Here is an 18683-nt window from a genome sequence, read left to right as displayed (position 1 = left end):
ATTTTAAATGAAGTGTCTTGATAAAGCTTGATGTGTTACAGCACTTCAGCTTCTATAAAAATGTTGTTGTCTTGTTCCACTGGAAGTAACCGAGGACTTCCCATGTTAGTGGAGCTGGTTAGTAATCCAGGCATGATTGTTTGATGGAGTTTCATTGTTGTTGTGGAGCAATGAAACAAACTGAAAACAGAAAAGTGTCATGTTCACTTCAGACATGGTTGATATCTCTAACAGTGACTTCATATTCTGCAGGAGTGTTCAGCGCTGCACATACAGAAAGCGGCGAAAGCATGGGCACTCATCTACATCAGACTTCCACCAGATCCTTGTCCGGTCTGTCCCCAATGTGCTCCGGTCCGACTCCTTGCTCTCTCGTCCGTCAACACCAACCTGTTGGGTTTTCAGATCGCAGCACGAAGCAGGACCGCATGAAAGCTGGAGTCACGGGACCAAGGTTTTCCCACGGTAATCACTGAATCAAGGATTCTCCTCCTCCTCCTCTCCTCATCCATGTTGTCTTTCTGGTCCTCTGAAAACCTCTGACCTGTTGACTCCAGGCCTGGCTCCGCTCATCATGACTTTGGTTTGTTGTTGTAGTTAAGTGAAATACGATCTGGTGATAACACAGTGTCTTTTATTCTGAAAATTAACCGGATGTTTTCATTTTGTTTTGGTGAAACCTGACTTCCTGTCCCGCTCCATCTGCTCTGTTGAGATTGATGCGTCGTGCTCCAGCATCTGGCAAAAATCAAAGTCTTGTGTATCTGATCCAGAGGACTCCGACCTGCCGGATCAGAGACGCAGCTGGAACGCAACAGAGCGGATCCAGTGGAAGTTAACACATTGACTAGAATAGAATCCTATCAGATCTGGTGCTGTGACTGATCGGAGCCGGAGCCGGACACAGATGGAGGAATTTGCCCGTTACACTGGTTTTTGTTGCCCTGACAAAAGAGTGTAACTTTCCTAAAGCTTCAATCACCAGATTAAACACTTCCTCCTTAGTCAGATGTCTTCATCTAAAGTTGTTAAATGTGTTGTAGACTTCATTAGATAGTGTCTCTTATAGCCGCGCTGAGCAGGTAATGTGCAAAAGGCTTATTAGAGCAAGATTCATGATGACAGTGAGAGTTAATCATGTAACTGGGAGCCATAAAACTGAGACACTCAGCTAGAAGATGCTTCAATGACTCAAACAGCAGAGCTAGGAAAGTTCAGTCTTTCACAAACACAGTACAGATCATCAGAAAACATCAACACAGAATCATAATGTGCCTTTTGATCCACTGCAAAATGTATGGAGGAGAGTATTGTTTATATATTATATGATGAATTATGACAGCAGCAAACAGAAAGTACAGGCCTAACAGTAAGAAGGTCATTTATGCTGGTACGTTTTTCTTCACTCACTCTGACTTTGACATCAGCTCAGCCGCAGAAATGTGGACTTTGTGTGTACTTTTCTTGTCAAGGGGATCAATAACCTCCATCAATCTTCAAAATAAATGCTCTGCCCGCTGTCATTAAGTGCACTTTCATGTTTAATGGCTCATGTGTTATATCGATCAGCCATGTCAGAGAGTTTTACAAAGCAGTAAACCTAAAGGACATCCATTTAACATCCATTTAACATCTCTTTAACGCTGTCAGGATAACTTAAAGACATCAGTCTCTCTGGCAGGACGTTCTAAACTTTTCATACAAACGGTGCTGAGCTCGCAGCCTGGAGACGTCAGAGCCAAGCGTGCCGGATACGGCCCTGGTGGTGAGGCTTTCAGCAGTGTGACTGCCCCCTGGTGGCTGGCTGCAGTATAGGTCAAAAAATCCGTCTCCCCCATTCATTTGAATTCATTTGAATGGGGTAGCAGTCAAACTTTAAAAAATAAATACACGTCGTACAAATGTTTCTCACTTCCGTATGCTGTGGTGATATGTAGTTAGTATTTGACTGTTTTGTGTCCAAGGCCTCTTTTTCCTGAAAAGTTTCTTTTTCGTTAGTTATTAGAGTTTAAAAAACGGGGTTTTACTTCCTGGTTTCCTTTGATTCACAACCGCCGTAGAACGAAACTTCAAAGGACACACAGCGTCTTGTGACCATAGAATGTATAAAATATGGACGTAGTATCCGTGATGTCACCCATCTGTTCCTGAGAGCTGTTTTGAAGCAAATCGACGGTGGCAGCCATATTGGAAATGCGGAACTCAACCAGGCAGAGTGTGACGTAGTGTGAGCCTCTTAGCCAATGGCTGTGTGTTCCCGACCGGGAGTCACGTCAGTCATGTCCTTATTTGGGCAAAACTCGTAATCCTAATATCTTCTGAACCGTCATGTTAGAAAAAAATTCACCCCCCGTACAGTGTGTGCCATTAGAGAGATTAGCGTTGTAGGGCCAAGCCGTTTTTTGAACCAGGCTGTAAACATGTTTATTAATGCTGCAAAGATCGTCTTTTTCCCATTCATATCTACGTAGTTTCCGGTGTTTCTGCAGCCAGCCTCAAGCGGATTCTCGATGTATTGCAGTTTATAGCACTTCCGCATTGGCTTCATCGCTTGAGACCGGAGTTTGCCGCTTGCTTATGACGTTACGCTGTAGGGCGGAGCTTATTACAGTGGCTTCACAGGCTCTGGCTGCACAATGGCTGCGCCCAGGAGAGGGATTTTTTGGCTTCACTAAGAACTAAGAACTAGGCTTTACTAAGACTTTTTTATTTGCCACTGCCTTCCTATCTTAGCTCATTTTAACTCCCTTTAAATTAAAAATGTAATGTCATTTTTAATATATTTCTAATTTTCCTTTTCTTTTCTGTTTTATCATTTTAATTGTGTTCTTTTATGCCTGTCTGAATGTCTCCAATGCTTTTAATGTTTCAATGTAAAGCACATTGAGTGAAAACTGTACAACGGGAAGAGGCGGAGCAACACTGTCCATTTTTATTTACAGTCTATGGTCAGAGCTGAAATAACCTCAGGAGACCCTGTCAGCAGGGGTTCCCAAACTTTTCAGTCTGCGACCCCAGAAATATAGGTGCCAAAGACTTGTGACCCCCACTGTCCCTCAAAGTGGTTAAATGTTGCTTCATACTTCAAAATGAGTTTACCTGCACATGTGTCTGTGTTTCCTGTGCTGCTGTGAATTAACCTGCTGCTACTGATTCTTTTGTTATTTAACTGTTATCTAACCCTAACTCTAACTTTAGGAGCCATTCGGCAACAAATGAGCATAAAACTGATGAAATGTACTTATTTGCAGGGTTTTATTTCAGATGTAACTACTATTTTTGTCTATATTTTACAATAATTGGTAAAATATGCAAATTTAAATTACTTACAAAAAAAGGACAAACTTCCTGTAACAGGCAGAAACCTCCAGCAGGACCAGACTCATGTTAGACACACGTCTGCTGAGACCGTGTTGGAGAGAGGGATAGAGGGAGATGAAGAGAGAGAGAGAGATGATAGTGGTGAGACGGATAGTAGTAGTTGTAGCAGCTGGAGTCTGGCACATCCACAGCAGCAGAGATCCAGAGGAACCTACGAGACAAGGGAGCTCAGGGACTCCAGAAAGGTCTATGGTTAGGAACTTTAATGGGACAGGGAGAGTTAAAGTAAGAGACAGGCAGAGAGAGGAGAGAGAGGGAAAGACAGGATCCCAGTGTGGCAGTCTAAGCCTATCGCAGCATAACTAAGACCTGGTCCAAGCCTGATCCAGCTCTAACTATAAGCTTTATCAAAAAGGAAAGTTCACGCCTACTCTTAAAAGTAGAGAGGGTGTCTAAATGTTCTAAAAAATGCAAACACCTGCAGTACTGTCCATGGTGTCATCTGATCTATACAATAACATGATTGAATTGAGCACCCCGGCAGCATATATTGCACTGTTTCATACAGAGTATCTCCAAATGATTTCTTTATTAGTCACAAGCTTTAACTCCAGCACACTTTTAGTCAGAGGGCAAGTGCAAAATGAGTTTCATTAATGTTAACACTCTGCTCTCAAAGCACAAAGGTGCTATTAGCTGAAAAGATGGAAAGTCTCTGTCAAACTAAAGGTGATGTGACCGTCTCCTCTGGTTATTTATACAACTCCCTTCGGTCTACCCAAAGCACAAGCTACTGTTGCAGGTCACAAGGATTAATATGCAGCCTTTAGTAAAAACGGTACCTCTACCTGTGGCTCTGGGATGCTTCATCAAGTCTAAAGAGTTACATAGAGACACCGTTTAGGTTACCTCAGCCTGGGCTCTGAGAAGTCTTACACAGAAAGCCTACAGACAGGTGACACAGGTGTTTACCAAGCGGTCTTAAAACATGAAGCCCATGCAGAAGTGCTAAAAACTGCAGTTTATCAAGCGTCCACTTGAGGCTGGCTGCAGAAACACCAGAAACCACATACACACTCATTCAAAGAAGACGATCTTTACAGCAGAAATAAACATGTTTACAGCCTGGTTCAGAAAACTGTTTAGGTCTCAATAGCTGGGGGGATTTTTTTTATAACCTATTATTTTTGAAGATATTAAGATTGCGAGTTTTGCCCAAATAAGGACATGGCTGATTTGATTAACAGGTTGGAACACTGTAGCTGTTGGCAAGGAGGCTTAGGTTGAGTTCAGCATTTCCAATATGGCGCCCACTGATGATTGGCTTCAAAACAGCGCTTCAAAAGAAAAACACACTTTTCAGTTGCTTTAGAGCAGGTTCAAAATTTGGGGGAATTTTCTCCAATACCTAAAATAATCTCCTTCTTACCGCTTCCATGTTAACCATTCTTTGTTTAATATAAGCTTTCTCTTTCTTGTCCCAAACTTTATGGAAGCCCAACACCAGAATCACTGAACACTGCAGTGTGTATAAAAAAATATATAATGACACTTTTTGCCAAAGCTGAACTGATAGTGCCCTATTACCCCTCTAGAACACTACACTCCCAACATGCAGGCCTGTTCATCGTACTTAAAGTCTCTAAAAGTAGTATGGGAGGTAGAGCCTTCAGTTATCAGACCCCTCTCCTTTGGAATCATCTACCAGTCAGGGTCCAGGAGGCAGACACCCTCTCTACTTTTAAGAGTAGGCTTCAAACTTTCCTTTTTGATAAAGCTTATAGTTAGAGCTGGATCAGGCTTGGACCAGCTCTTAGTTATGCTGTGATAGACTTAGACTGACACACTGGGATCCTGTCTTACCCTCTCTCTCCTCTCTCTGCCTGTCTCTTACTTTAACTCTTTCTGTCCCATTAAAGTTCCTAACCATAGACCTTTCTGGAGTCCCTGAGCTCCCTTGTCTTGTAGGTTCCTCTGGATCTCTGCTTCTGTGGACGTTCCAGACTCCAGCTGCTACAACTACTACTATCCGTCTCACCACTATCATCTCTCTCTCTCTTCATCTCCCTCTATCCCTCTCTCCAACACGGTCTCAGCAGATGTGTGTCTAACATGAGGATGGTCCTGCTGGTCTTGGAGTCTTGGAGTCTTGGAGTCGTAGCCCTGAGGGCATTGGCTGGTCTCAGATTATGATTTTACTCATACCTAAAGTCTCTAAAAGTAGTATGGGAGGTAGAGCCTTCAGTTATCAGGCCCCTCTCCTTTGGAATCATCTATCAGTCAGGGTCCAGGAGGCAGACACCCTCTCTACTTTAAGAGTAGGCTTCAAACTTTCCTTTTTGATAAAGCTTATAATTAGAGCTGGATCAGGCTTGGACCAGCTCTTAGTTCACTGCGATAGACTTAGACTGGCACACTGGGATCCTGTCTTTCCCTCTCTCTCCTCTCTCTGCCTGTCTCTTACTTTAACTCTTTCTGTCCCATTAAAGTTACTAACCATAGACCTTTCTGGAGTCCCTTGTCTTGTAGGTTCCTCTGGATCTCTGCTGCTGTGGACGTGCCAGACTCCAGCTGCTACAACTACTACTATCCATCTCACCACTATCATCTCTTTCTCTTCATCTCCTTCTATCCCTCTCTCCAACACGGTCTCAGCAGATGTGTGTCAAAGATGAGATCAGATAGAGTCCTGTCTATAAGATGGGACTGGATCTGATCCTGTCTTGATGTTGGGTCTTTGTTAATAATAGAACATAGAGTACAGTCTAGACCTGCTCTGTTTGGAAAGAGTCTGAGGAGAACATTTGTTGTTAATTGGTACTATATACATAAAGATTGATTGAATGACTGATCTGTTCTGGTTCAGTTTCATCAGTATGCTTTTGTTTAGTTTAGCAGGAAATCTCTGAGAACATGTTGCACACCACCAATCAGGTGTCCTACAGCAGAGACTCAGTAATGCATGAAAACAAGGGAACATTCAGTGCTCAGATGAAGAGCTGGATCTTTCTCAGAAAATCAAAAGCCCTGGAATCTGTGTAACAATGTGGATTAATCTGTGTAATCAGTTTCTCTCTTTGCATTGCAGCAAAACTAGAAATGTCTCTCCCAAACTTTGGGGTGAACACATTTGTTATGGCTCAGGAGAGAAATATAAAAAAGAATCTTGCACATAAGCTGATAAGTCTTGCACACAGCCCGTCATATCCAGACTTTGCATTGAAAATATGCTGCATTGAATTTCCAACAATGCTGGGAGAAGTGAAAAATCGGATGTACAACAGGCCTTTTTCCACATCAGTGCTGTGACAGTGTTTATGAATTACCAAGGGATTGTATGCGATGAATTTATTCATGAGCCTGTGACATTTGACATGCAACAAGTCAAAGTGCACCAATGCTTGCAGCGCCACCTGAGACATTAGTTTGTAAATGTCACAGCTCTAGATTTCATTCAGATACCATTCATGATTATGAAAATCAGACTGAGTCGTCTAAGAGCGCGAGGAACACAGCAGCCGTGTCCAGACATGCATAATGTTACCGCTACACACAGTTGCTGTTCTTGTCTGGTGGATTGAAAGAGGACAGAGCAGCTTCACAGCAGATGGTTGTGCAAGCTGATGAGATTTTAACAAGTCACATTAAAGGAAAAGAGCTGCCCTTCACTGCTATGAGCTGTCCTAAAGAAAGAGTCATGAATTCTCCATTAAACATGAAGCACATTTAATGCATCACTTATTAACGGAACATCCTGAACAGAAGGAGCCATCACCTTCCTCCCTCAGTGTCAGATAAGGCTCCTTGGATGTTGATGAAATCACTTATTCAATTTGAAAATGATTCTGAGCTCCACAAAAAGCCATGATAGACTTCAAAATCAGCAGTTTCATCATCTTCCTCGCCCAGGTAAGTATGCCACTGTTGAGAATTGGTAAAAGACCATCAAGGCTGAAAGTGCTCCATCACAGCAGGCAGCGTTCTTGGCTCGGAGCGTGTTTGATACTGATGGGAGGATGCGCGCAAATTCAGAAAAAGTGAACGGCCACGCAGGTAGAGTTTCTTTTTCTTCTCCAGCCAGAGAAACACCTCTGAGGTCCAGCTGTGGGCTCAAATCTCTTCCTCTGGGATCAGTTCAGTCACAAAGTGAAACACCTGTCCCGATTTACTCTCCATGTGTCTGCTTTGAAAACAGAAGATTCTGCTTTCATCAGTGATGCACATAAAAGTAAATTATTCTGCTATGCATCCAAACAGGTTCATTCAATTTATTACAAATTAGTTTTTGTTCAGGGTCTCAAACCTCCAGAAGTTTTATCACATACGGGGGAACTTTTTCCAACGTGACAGTTCAGAAGATATTAAGATTATGAGTTTTTGCCCAAATAAGGACATGACTGACTTCAATCAATCAATCAATCAATCTTTATTTGTATAGCGCCAAATCACAACAAGCGTTATCTCAGGACGCTTTTACAAACATAGGACCACTCTATGTCAAATTATGAACAGAGACCCAACACCAAGACAGGGTAAGACTCAGTCTGACCCCACCTTAATCCACCATGAGCATTGCACATCGCAGTATTTAGCTAGTTACAGTGGTGAGGAAAAACTTCCTTTTAACAGGCAGAAACCTCGAGCAGGACCAGACTCATGTTAGACAGACATCATAACTCAACCGAGTTGGGTCTGGAAAGACAGATAGAGGGGAGTAAGGGAGAGAAGTGATAGTGATGAGACGAGTCGTAGAAGCTGTTGCCTCTGGAGTCCAGCACGTCCGTATCAGCTGGAGTCCAGATCGTCCACAGCAGGAGGACGTCTACGGCAGCTCAGAGGAACCTATGAGACAAGGGAGCTCAGGGACTCCAGAAAGGTCTATGGTTAGTAACTTTAATGGGACAGGCAGAGTTAAAGTAAGTGATGAGGGGGTTGGGGGGAAGGGGGTGAGCTAGGATCCCAGTGTGTCAGTGTGCCAGTTCCCCCGGCAGTCTAGGCCTATAGCAGCATAACAAAAGCTGGTCCAAGCCTGATCCAGCTCTAACTATAAGCTTTTTCAAAAAGGAAAGTTTGAAGCCTACTCTTAAAAGTAGACAGGGTGTCTGCCTCCCGAACCCTGACTGGTAGATGATTCCAAAGGAGAGGGGCCTGATAACTGAAGGCTCTACCTCCCATACTACTTTTAGAGATTTTAGGTACAACTTGCAAGCCTGCATGTTGGGAGCGTAGAGTTCTAGAGGGGTAATGGGGCACTATGAGCCGACTTGACTGACGGACTGGAACACATAGCTGTTGGCTAGGAGGCTAAAACCCCGCCTCTTTACCTCACACTACATTTGGTTGAGTTCAGCATTTCAAATATGGCTGCCGCCAACAATCGGCTTCAAGACAACACTCAGGAACAGATGGGTGACGTCACGGATACTACATCCATTACTTATACAGTCTATGGGAGTAACGCGCTACAAAAGTAACGCAATTACAGTAATGTATTACACATTACTAATAAAATTTTGGTAATATTATACCTGTCACAAACAAGGCGCCAAGTGCCAAGCGCCAATGGCGGGTAAAAAAATTGTTTGGAGTGTCAAACAAAAACACACACCCTTCAGTGGCCGATGGAACATTTTGTATTGCATAGTGTAGTGAGGTTTTGTTTTCATACTTTCGCCCATTTCTGCCGACTGTCAGGCTATTTTGACCCTCTTGTGTTGTTGTGATTTGGTAAGTCAGGAACGGCGTGACGTCAGCTACTGGAGTTCTCTTCATTTCCTTTGCTTGAAGAAGCACGACGGGAAGAGTGTTTCGAGGAAGATGTGGCGACACATTCCCGGCGTGAAGCCACCATAAACAAAAAGGATAAACAAAGAGGCAGGAGACGATCAAGAAGAGGAACAGACAGCTAAACGGAGTTCAGTCAGACAACTCACTTTTAAATTGTTTATTGTAGCAGCAAATACATATTCATGTTTGGCGCCCAGGCTCCGGCCTCATCACTCCCTGCAGATAAGTTTACATGCAGACTTTGAGGAGTGATGAGCAAAACATGCTAAACACCCCCGGAGCCTGCAGGTGGAAGCTGGGGAGGCGGCGGGGAAGAAGAAAATATCAGCAATGGCATGCAGCAGCAGAGGCGTTAACAGGCAGAGGGAGAGATGGGAGATTTTTCCCCAGTTTAAATAGACCGCCAATTTGAGAGGCAGAGGGCAGGATTGGATGATGGTTATGAGAGTGGGACATGTGACGTGTATGGCATTGCAGCTCGAGTTGTCTGCCTGAACTAGCTCGCAGGCGTCGCTCCATTAATGTCACTAAACGACGTGTCAAAGAAAACTGGAAAATTGACGAGGCTGGCCAACCTGGGTCCTGGCTGACTTACAACCCGACAAACCCCACCATGAGCTGCAGCCTTTGAAAACTTATGGTGATTATTTTAAATCAAATAAGGCATGATTTTTTTAATTGACCGGGAGAAAAATATTTTTGGTTGGTCAATTTTTGGAGGTCACTAGCCACTGGCAGATGAGGTAAAAGTTAATTTTACACCCTGGTTACAAATTTTACATTATAACGCATTTTAACCTGAGATGTGTTGTTTTTTTAAGAATTCATCAACACTGCGACTCTGCAAGATATTCCACCGACAGAGAAAAACAGAGTGAATAAGCATTTCCTGTTTCTGGAATTCACGCCGTAAAATTACAAGAAGAAGAAGAAAGGGAAGAAGGAATTTATTAAGATGACAGAGACAGATTCAACATTTGCGAGATGGACATACTCGCATTATTCTCAGTTCCTCTGAGAAAAGGACAAGAACATTGTTCTCAGGTGTAATCTGTGTGCGAGTGCGACACCGAGGGAACTTTCTACATCCAAAAACAGCACCAGCAACTTATAGAAACACCTGCAGCGGTGCCACGCTAACACCAAGCTGACAGAGAGAGATGCAGGTGAAGAGAAGAGAAAGGGAGCAGAGGATGAGAGTGCAGGAAAGAGTCAGACAAAGCAGCAGAAATGAAGTTTCTCTCGGTCTGCAGCGCTACTTGAACCAAGAGAAGTGAGAAGACTTGTGGCAGAGTATGTGGTGGAGGATATGCAGCCTCTGTTAACAGTTGACTCGCCGGCTTTTAGAAAGCTTTTCGGCAAAATCCCCACCAACACCAACAAAGACAAGGTATGCTAATCCTGTCATTGAGTGGTTCATATCAGCTGCAATAAACTAGATTTAACATTTTAGAATGCTTATCATACTGCAGTTAATTTTGGTGAAAGTAACTCAAAAGTAGTGTAACGCATTACAATTCAGAGACAGTAATATTGTAATGTAACTAATTACATTCAAATAACAGTAACTACTGATATATAATGAATTACATTTTAGAAGTAACTTGCCCAACACTGTGTTGTATTGATTCACATGCAAAGGCGGCCTGAGATCTGAGCCTCAAAGGGAAAGCTGTGTGCTTGTGATGACTTGATTATACTAATTAAATGATTTGTTCATGCAAATCTAACAAACTAGACCATGTTAAATTTAAATTACCTGCATATTATAGGTATTAAAAGTTGATTAGCACAGGTGGCTTCTGCAAGGGTGTTATAGAAGATAGATAAATAGAAGAGGTATCTAGACTCCTGCTACTTTCCATCTCACCACTATCATCTCTCTCTTTCTTCATCTCCCTCTATCCCTCTCTCCAACACGGTCTCAGCAGATGTGTGTCTAACATGAGTCTGGTCCTGCTGGAGGTTTCTGCCTGTTAAAGGAAGTTTGTCCTTGCCACTGTAACTGTCATGAGTTGCTGTTTAGTTTAGTTTTTTCCTTGTGTTTCTTTCCTTGTTTCATGTGTTTATTCTGCAGTTATCCTTTTGTCTCCCTTGAGTGTTTAGTGATTTCTTGTTGTATTTTCGGGCCAAATACCACCAGATCCGTGTCCTGTCTGTCTCTGATCAGCTGCAGTGCAGCTCCGTTCTCTCTCGTCCGTCAACACCCATCGGTTGTGTTTTCAGAATAGGTGGAACAGTACCACCAGACAGCTGGAGTCATGTGACCGAGGCTTCCCCTCGGTAATCACTGAATCAAGGATTCTCCTCCTCCTCTCCTCATCCATGTTGTCTTTCTGGTCCTCTGAAAACCTCTGACCTGTTGACTCCAGGCCTGGCTCCGCTCATCATGACGGTTTGTTGTTGTAGTTAAGTGAAATACCATCTGTTTTTTTAGTAAGTTTGTTTGTACCTTTTGTTCTTTTATTATTGAATCTTTATTTTCTGCACAGGGGTCCTCAGTTTTTCCCCAATGTGACAGAAACTTGCTAAATGCTGCAAAGTGCTCTGCTCATGGTGGATTAAGATGAGATCAGACTGAGTCCTGTCTGTAAGATGGGACTGGATCTGATCCTGTCTTGATGTTGGGTCTTTGTTAATAATAGAACATAGAGTACGGTCTAGACCTGCTCTGTTTGGAGTTTTTAGATAACATTTGTTGTGATTTGGTGCTCTGTAATCAATCATTAAATCTTTATTTAGATAGCACAACGTAAAAATAGAACAGTTACTTCGAATATTTTCTCATTTTAAAAGTAAAATTTTTCAGAGTTTTTACTGGTGCCTGGTTGTAATACAGTATTCCCGCCAGACGGTGGCTATAGAGCATCTTAAATCTATTTGCTAACTGCATTAACAAACAGAAGAAGAAGAATGTTAACTGCATTAAATAGCAAAAGAAGAAGAAAACATTGACGAAAGTCAAAGCATTTTTTTTCGGTTTGTGAATCTCACACCACGACTGAGCATGGCTGTAAAATGTAAACACACGCCATGTGTGTTTACATTTTACAGCCATCACAGAAACACAGACATAAAGACCGAGACAGATGCTGCCCCATATTATCAGCACGTCGTCCTGCTGCTGGTTAACGCAACTGTCTGTCACACGAATGGGCCGTTAGCGAGATAGGTGTGTGTGTGTGTGTGTGTGTGTGTGCGTGTGTGTGTGTTAGACACTCCTCGCATAGATGCCAATGATTATCATATAGTTTTGGCTTGAAAGTTCTATTATTAACAGACCCAACATCAAGACCGGATAAGATCCAGTCCCATTTTACAGACAGGACTCAGTCTGATCTCATCTTAATCCACCATGAGCAGAGCACTTTGCAGCATTTAGCAAGTTACAGTGGCAAGGACAAACTTCCTTTAACAGGCAGAAACCTCCAGCAGGACCAGACTCATGTTAGACACACATCTGCTGAGACCAAATAAAGATTGATTGATTGATGGGGCAGCACACAAAGAGGTGAAGACTTGAATCACCTCTGCAAGTAGACATGCTTTTCTCTTCATCAATGCAATTTTTTGCCTTGCTTATGTCACTGCACACAGTGGAACATAGAGGCAACAGAATGGCAAACTTTTAAAAACAAGTCTCCCTAACCCTTTACTGTAAGTCTGATTCACACAGAAGAAAGATAATCTTGAATGAAATAAATGGACGTGATTCTTAAAGCAGATAAAACACTGAAGAAATGAAATAATGGCCTACAGCTGGCATGTGTGTGTAACTCTGATAAATGTCTGTCTGAGGTAAAACATCAGACTGATTTAGGGTGTAATAGGATTAGATCAGATGGGATACAAAAAATTGTTTCATATTGAAGAACCAAATTTGATTCAACTGACAAATTGTGAGTCAGGTGAAGTCTTTCATACAAATCGAGTCATCATGAGATAACAGCATATGGCTGTCTTCTGTCCTAGTGAGTTCCCTGCTTTGCTTCATTGAAACTCATGGCAATGGGTCGGGGGTCAGTAAGGGCCAAACTGCATCATATCGCACTGAGGCCACCTGACACAGATATCCTGAAATGCTCATGTTGATTAATTCTACCTAATCTCTATTTCAAATAAAACACAAAGTGAACCTGTTGCCTTTTTAAAAAAAAAACATCCTGTCTTACTTTAACTCAGTGCGCTCATATCACTGGGGCCTTTTGAGTATCACTGAAGAAGCACAGCACTGAGGAGTGTTTTGAGTACTAGTGGGGATCATTAGGATAAATGAAGAGCAGCAGCAGATGTCTTTCTCACTATAAAGAATTATACCATGAAAGGAAAACGTTAGTGCTTAAAACAAAAAAAGAAGGAAGATTAAAGGCAAAGAGTCTGAAAGTTTGGTTGCGCACTCCTGACGCACGGTGTCGCACTGGCCTGCGCGTAATGGAGAGGTCAACACTCACCTATTGCTGTTCCAAAGGAGTTTTTCTCTCACGCCATCCAGAAGTCACTTCAGTGCCCCCATGACCAGCGTCTCGGAGTTGAACTCGAACTGGTTGCTGGAGGAGGCAGACTTCCCCCACGAGTAGAGGCTGGGCGGCCGCTGCTTGAAAGAAGACGTGTACCTGTAGAAGCTCCTGTGCCTGTTCTTCAGGTACTCCCTGTAGTTCTTGGTGAGGAGTGTGTAGAGGAAAGGGTTAATGCAGCTGTTGCTGTACGTCAGACTCGCCACCAGGTAGTTAATGCAGGTGTGTGTCTGCGAGGCCAGGCTCAGGGGCTTGGAGTGATAGAGAGGCAGCAGCTGCCAGATCCAGAACGGCAGGAAACAAGCCCAGAACACCAACACGATGGTGAAGATCATGATTAAAACTTTCTGCTTCGGGGACCGCTTAGTACCGCCCCTGCTGATCACTGAGTTTCGCTGGGACTCTAAATAAGTGCGGGCTAACTTGATGTACAGGTAACCGATGATGAGTCCCGGTGCCATGATACTGGTGCCAAACAGGACAGTCACATACACTTTATAAGCTAGAGGCGCCCAGGTGGGAGCGCACATCCTCTTCACTCCCCCGTCCGGCGTGTTTTTAGTTGTCTGCGCGACCATTATCATCATGGGCAAAGTCAGGACCAGAGACAGCAGCCAGACCCCCCACGCCAGACCTTTACGGTAACTCTTGGAGCGTCTTACCGTGTCCAGCGGCTTAGTCACGGCCAGATACCGCTCTGCGCACATGACTGTGAGGGTGAAGATGCTGGCGTGCATGGTGAGGAGGTCCAGACTGAGCAGGATGCGGCAGCCCACATCCCCGAAGTACCAGTCCTTCAGAAAGTATGTGGACACCACGAAGGGGATGGTGGAGAGGTAGAGGAGGTCCGCCAGAGCCAGGTTGATGATGGAGATGTACATCGAAGTGGCGAGGCGGATTGAGTGACACATCACCACCAGGGTGTACACGTTCCCCGACACCCCGATGATGTAAACAAAGGAGAGAAGCGTCCCGAAAGTGGAAGTGATAACGAGTTCATGATCCACAGCCCCAGACCCGCCGACCCGCGGCGGGCTCGTGATTAAATTGATGGAATCGTTGTTCATCTTTTCCCCACGATGATCTCGTCCCCTGGTGTTCTGTTGATCCGCGCTCCCGTCCTGTGCTGGAGAAGTTTGGAGCGCTGCGCTTTGGCACTCGTTGTGCCTTGCTGCTCCGCTTCTCCGCTCACTGCCTGATGCTCATGGCTCCTGACGTCACCACTGTAACTCTCACACTGGAGATCTCGTATAAGAAGAAATAAGGCAGAAATCTCTGAAAGATTCAAACGGTATTCAAACAATCTATGTGTAGTCTATCCCCCGTCTCACAGGCGGATCTGTAAACACTGCTCGGCTCAGTTTGGATGGAGGGATTGTGATTCCTGCTGGGGGAGAGAGGAGAGGAGAGGAGAGGAGAGGAGAGGAGAGGAGAGGAGAGGAGAGGAGAGGAGAGGAGAGGAGAGGAGAGGAGAGGAGAGGAGAGGAGAGGAGAGGAGAGCCTCCGAGGACCAGACATGTGACATGCATTCAAATGTTTTATCATAAGTTTGGTCGGCTCTGAGTATGCACACGATGCTGAAGCCTGACTGAGCTTATCAGCAGCAGCTGGGGGAGATGTGGACTGAAGGCATAAACAGATGTTTTTACGCGCAGAGTTTTTTATAGGCCGAAAACGACTCCCACGTTCCCTTTAAGCACGCAGCACTGATAATAATGACCTGAACCAGCATACAGCAGACAATTAATGTCCTTTCTGCTGCGTGTGAACCAGCCTGCGCCATAGCATTATCTCCACGTTAATTAGCAGTCCATTGTCAGGGAGTTATTCAGAAGTTTCACCCACAATTATGACGATAATCATGTGAGGAGATTTCCGAATGTCAGCGCATAATATCAGTTTAAAATGGAAAACAGAAAATATCACTTTAGTGTGTTTCTGTCATATAGAGCGACCTGTTAATGCTGCAGCTTCAGCACCGAAGGTCACTTTAATTAGGGCTCAGTTCACATTACTTTCAAGTACAAGTTTTAAAGCTGCTGTTGGTAGGACTGGTGTAAAAACATGACTTTTTCTGCTGGGTTTGGAGAAAAGGTCATAATACCCATTGGTAATTTGAGACTATTGCCAAATCTCTCCGTTTTCCAATGCCTTTGTATCAAGTAATGTTATTATTCCCCTCGTTCCCGTTATCACGGACCAATCATAGCTAATCTCTAATCCTCTGTCCTGATTGGTTAAGGGGCGGCCCCTACTACATCCTCCGATTGGTTATGAGTCCGGCACTTTCATGAATGCACACGCCGATCTGTGTTGAGGGGCTAAGAGGAAATCTGGTAGGGAGGGATAGTGTTGACATCTAGAGTCCCTCTCTCTGACCAGATGTTTACTCTGTGACTACCAACAGCAGCTTTAAGGCCCTGTAAACGTAAATGGAATATTTAAAATTCATATAGAATATCAAAATGTAATGTGTAATCTAGCTTCAACAAAAATCTGAGTGAAAATAAACATCTATAACTCTGAAAAAACTCTGTTCAAAAACATCTTATTTTACAGGTCAGAGCATTTCTCAGGACTGTGTGGGCGTGGCCTAACTCTTTGATTGACAGGTCAAGAGAGAGTTCACAGCCTGCATGTTTGAGCCGTCTGACTCTGAATCTAAAGACATCAAAACTCCAGAACCTGAAAATTATTCATTTGCAATGGTCTCTGAGTGCTGAGTCACAAAATACTTCAGGATCAGGACTTCTATCATTTATTAGTTTTATCACTCCGTAGTCTCCGGGGCATCAGGACCATGGGACGCCCGGAGCAGAGGAGGCTGAAGTGTAGTATGTGGACGCAGAGGAGCTCGGCTCTGGGTGTCAGACGGAGCTGTTTGTCTAAACTCTGAGCTGTTTGGGGAAAGTTAGTGAACCGGTCCTGGGGAAAGTTAGTGAAGCGGTCCTGAGGAAAGTTAGTGAACCGGTCCTGAGGAAAGTTAGTGGACCGGTCCTGAGGAAAGTTAGTGAACCGGTCCTGAGGAAAGTTAGTGAACCGGTCCTGGGGAAAGTTAGTGGACCGGTCCTGAGGAAAGTTAGTGAACCGGTCCTGAGGAAAGTTCGTGAACCGGTCCTGGGGAAAGTTAGTGGACCGGTCCTGAGGAAAGTTAGTGAACCGGTCCTGGGGAAAGTTAGTGAACCGGTCCTGGGGAAAGTTAGTGAACCGGTCCTGAGGAAAGTTAGCGAACCGGTCCTGGGGACAGTTAATGAACCGGTTCTGGGGAAAGTTAGTGAACCGGTCCTGGGGAAAGTTAGTGAACTGGTCCTGGGGAAAGTTAGTGAACTGGTCCTGGGGAAAGTTAATGAACTGGCCCTGGGAAAAGTTAGTGAACCGGTCCTGAGGAAAGTTAGTGAACCGGTCCTGAGGAAAGTTTGTGAATCGGTCCTGGGGAAAGTTAGTGGACCAGTCCTGGGGAAAGTTAGTGAACCAGTCCTGAGGAAAGTTAGTGAACCGGTCCTGAGGAAAGTTAGTGAACCGGTCCTGGGGACAGTTAATGAACCGGTCCTGGGGAAAGTTAGTGAACCGGTCCTGGGGAAGGTTAGTGAACCGGTCCTGAGGAAAGTTAGTGAACTGGTCCTGGGGAAAGTTACTGAACCGGTCCTGGGGAAAGTTAGTGAACCGGTCCTGGGGATGGTTAGTGAACCGGTCCTGGGGAAATGAGTGGAGTATGTGCGGGACTGCTTTAGCTCAACTCAACCGTGTCCCAAAGTTTCCCCAAATCACCGCAGTTAGAAAATAGAAGAATGGCAACAAGCTGTCATCTTCAGCGGTGGATGTGCAGACAGGGACACACGAGCACAGCGGCTCAAAGAGCAGAGAGACAGATATACAGACAGATTACAGGCAGTACGTGATTAGCAAACAAGCTAACAGCTAAGACAACACTGAGGGGAGCTGGCTGAGATGTGTTTCATTTCTGATTGGTTGGATATTTATTACGTGATAAATATCAGGTTAAACCAGCCCCCTTGAACATATTTGAAAGATGGATCAAAGTTGAGTTCTAATATTTTTACATAGTTTTTAGTATTTACATATGGTCTGAAATATCATAGGTAGAACGTTTTTGTTGATTTGGGTTCCCAGGGCCTTTAACACCACACTCTGCCTGTGAAGCATAGAACATGGGAACAGAGACACTCTTCCTGTTTGCCTTATTATGAATGAAGTTGTCCTTTTCTTGTTAATCAGTGGACTTTGCTCTCTTTCATTCCTAAATCGATGAGTTTGTTCTGAGCCAGTGATCATGAGCCAATAATCTCCCCCAGACAGCTAGGTGTCCACAGGCTCAGACGTCTATGGGTGACTGCTCTTCCAGACAGATCGAGATACTCTACTATCCATCCTCAGATCTATAAATGGCTCTGTGGCGGCGTGCTATAAGTCTGCTGGTGAGTCACAGATTAAACTTCAGCTCATGGGCAGAGCAGCACTGAGAGAAAATAAAGGGGGCATCAGCGCACTACAGCAGCTCAAGCAAAGAGGGAAAGAGAAGACATTACACCATGGCACCACTGTCTGTTTTTAGACCCACACACCCACACATTCACAATCCAAGACATACTCCCACACGAGTCCCCTCTCCAGATGAATGATTGAATCCGATTCCACAGAACACAAAAAAGAGCACCAGCCCCTGGTACAGCCAGTAAATTACATGAACACCTGCACTCTCCTCTTGTGTGGCTCTGTACGGATCACGCAATAAGAAGTGGATCCGTTCTGAATCTGAGGAATAAACAATTTGAAAATAAAAAATGAAAACCCCATGACCGATCTTGCGGATGTGTTACATCATGCCGTCGTCTCCCTGTCCCTCAAACTGTGCAAACGAAATAAGCGCTTCAAGCTGCAGATGAACAGAGGCTCTGTGATAATCACCATGCAATCCCACCAGAGTCCCAACAGCAGGTTTAAGTCTTAAAGTTTAAAGTTGAACATGTCCCACTTCTTTTATATTCGGTGGCTGCAAAGCCAAACTTTTGAGAACGCAGAGATTTAACCAGTTTTGGGATT

The 18683-nt window shown here is 44.2% G+C and overlaps 1 protein-coding gene across 1 annotated transcript; it reads right to left on the bottom strand.

Annotated features, from left to right (window-relative positions):
* Positions 1-13603: 13603 nt before the first annotated feature.
* LOC117830413 (urotensin-2 receptor) lies at positions 13604-14689 on the bottom strand. Its single transcript, XM_034708522.1, has one exon. It carries the CDS (start codon positions 14687-14689, stop codon positions 13604-13606), a length of 1086 nt encoding a protein of 361 aa, XP_034564413.1.
* Between the last annotated feature and the right edge of the window lie 3994 nt (positions 14690-18683).

This window comes from Notolabrus celidotus, chromosome 18, assembly GCF_009762535.1.
Source record: "Notolabrus celidotus isolate fNotCel1 chromosome 18, fNotCel1.pri, whole genome shotgun sequence".
NCBI classification, from domain to species: Eukaryota; Metazoa; Chordata; class Actinopteri; order Labriformes; family Labridae; genus Notolabrus; species Notolabrus celidotus.
Note: the sequence above shows the minus strand (reverse complement) of the source record. Positions and strands in the feature narration are given on the sequence as shown.

Excerpts from the sequence above, each read along its gene's own strand:
- LOC117830413 (XM_034708522.1), bottom strand. The coding sequence starts at position 14,689 with ATGAACAACGATTCCATCAATTTAATCACGAGCCCGCCGCGGGTCGGC.